Below are 1,661 nucleotides of genomic sequence, written 5' to 3'. Positions count from 1 at the left end.
AAACAATATACTGACAGTCTCGTATTACATTGTGATGTACCTTTAAAGATTTTTATGGGTTTTAATATAGCCCCTCTATACATTACGTAGACAGCACCTGTAGCTTACTTTATGTATACAAGATATTTATTTGTCCATATCTTTTTTTTATTACGAGTAAATGATGGCAATGTACTATCTACTATGTAATAACTATGTCGTACTGTACTATTTTTCATAGTAATCTTATCGCTTGATAAAAAAAAAAAAATGTTTAACAGTGTTCTCCAAAAAAGCCTAACGTGGGCAAAGAAAAGTAAAGAATCTCATAAGATGCTATATTAAAGTAATAGTAAAAGTTATCATGCTAAGTTAAAGTACATTAGAAAGTATTGTAAGCAAATATTGTGTACATTTTTAGATACTCATTGGCGCAATATGCAAGTTTTATTTGATTTTGATTTATAGTATCAAAATGTTGGCTGGAATATTAGTTTGGTACAAGATCTTGCCACACATATGACATGAAAACTTAGTTGCATACTTTTGTTTTTATTGATTTTTAGGTATAACATTTTTGGAAGTATTTACTTTGGAGTCAAAACTTTCTTTGTTATTTGAATTCTGTCTGATACAATGGTTCTACGATCTCCATGTCTACTTAATAGTTACTCAACAAATAAAACACCATTGTGTTATTGATTAAAAATATATTCGATCCTTACCTTTAAACGAAGCTGTAGCAGGTTGACTGGGGAAGACCGGGGGTGGCTTCTGATGCACTGGCTGCTGTTGGCGCAGAGTGATGATGGACGGCGGCGGTTCAAACTGCTTTTGCGGCGGCTGGTACTGAGGCTCCGAGTACTGAGGCGAGTACTGCGGTTGCGGCGAATACTGCGGCTGCCCCGTGTACTGAGGCTGAAGGCAAATAGACCATTTACTACTATACCGTAAATGTCGTATGTTAAATTTTGTACCTTTTTATAAGGGGTTCTAAGCTGTATAAGCAACTTTTATAGCTTACAATCTTCCGCATTAAGAATTATTAAATAGTTACTTTTCTGTCGATTAGTGACGCCCTGAGTAATCATTTACTAATTCTAAGTACGGCATTATTGCGAAGTTAATGTCAGCAACAGCGTGCAATAATTATAAATACAAATTATTTTCGATTCAACTTTACGATTGCGTTTAGTACTGCAGCACTTCAATCAATAGTCATTTGGATGTACTCCAAAGATCTGGATGAACAACAAAGTAGAATTACAGCATATTAAAATATGTTGAAATACAAATTTAAAATGCACGACATTTTTATGTCGCGATGATCTCAATATGGCAAGGCGTTATAAAGCAGAGCAAAAATATAAATAGCTAGCATAAGAATACTTACATCACATACCACGACAATTAATAAAAATCACTTGTTAATAATACATTTGCTATTATACCACAAAACGTCCATTAATTCATGTTAAGTCGATGAACGTATACATGTATTGCAAATGCGTAAGAAAGAAATGACACGACAAACGCTGACGACGATGCATTCTCTTTCCAAAGAGTACCTGTGGAGAAGTAGGAGCGGGCACCGGGGCCCAGCGGCTGTTCTGTTGGCGGTAAGGCTGCGGCGAAGGCGGGCCCTGGCGGTAGGGGGCTACAGGAGAGGCACCAGCGCCAAC

At 36.4% G+C, this 1,661-nt stretch overlaps 1 protein-coding gene across 2 annotated transcripts in view; it reads right to left on the bottom strand.

Moving 5' to 3' along the window:
- The window catches only part of LOC106103725 (PDZ and LIM domain protein Zasp-like), a 17,820-nt gene that overhangs the window by 2,800 nt on the left and 13,359 nt on the right, over nucleotides 1-1,661 (bottom strand). For both annotated transcript variants that reach the window (XM_013283568.1, XM_013283567.1), the window contains one exon: nucleotides 705-897. In XM_013283568.1, the coding sequence (XP_013139022.1) occupies nucleotides 705-897 (193 nt within the window). The remainder of the gene's footprint in view (nucleotides 1-704; nucleotides 898-1,661) is intronic.

Source organism: Papilio polytes, unplaced genomic scaffold (genome assembly GCF_000836215.1).
Source record: "Papilio polytes unplaced genomic scaffold, Ppol_1.0 DF823731.1, whole genome shotgun sequence".
Lineage (NCBI taxonomy): Eukaryota > Metazoa > Arthropoda > Insecta > Lepidoptera > Papilionidae > Papilio > Papilio polytes.
Note: the sequence above shows the minus strand (reverse complement) of the source record. Positions and strands in the feature narration are given on the sequence as shown.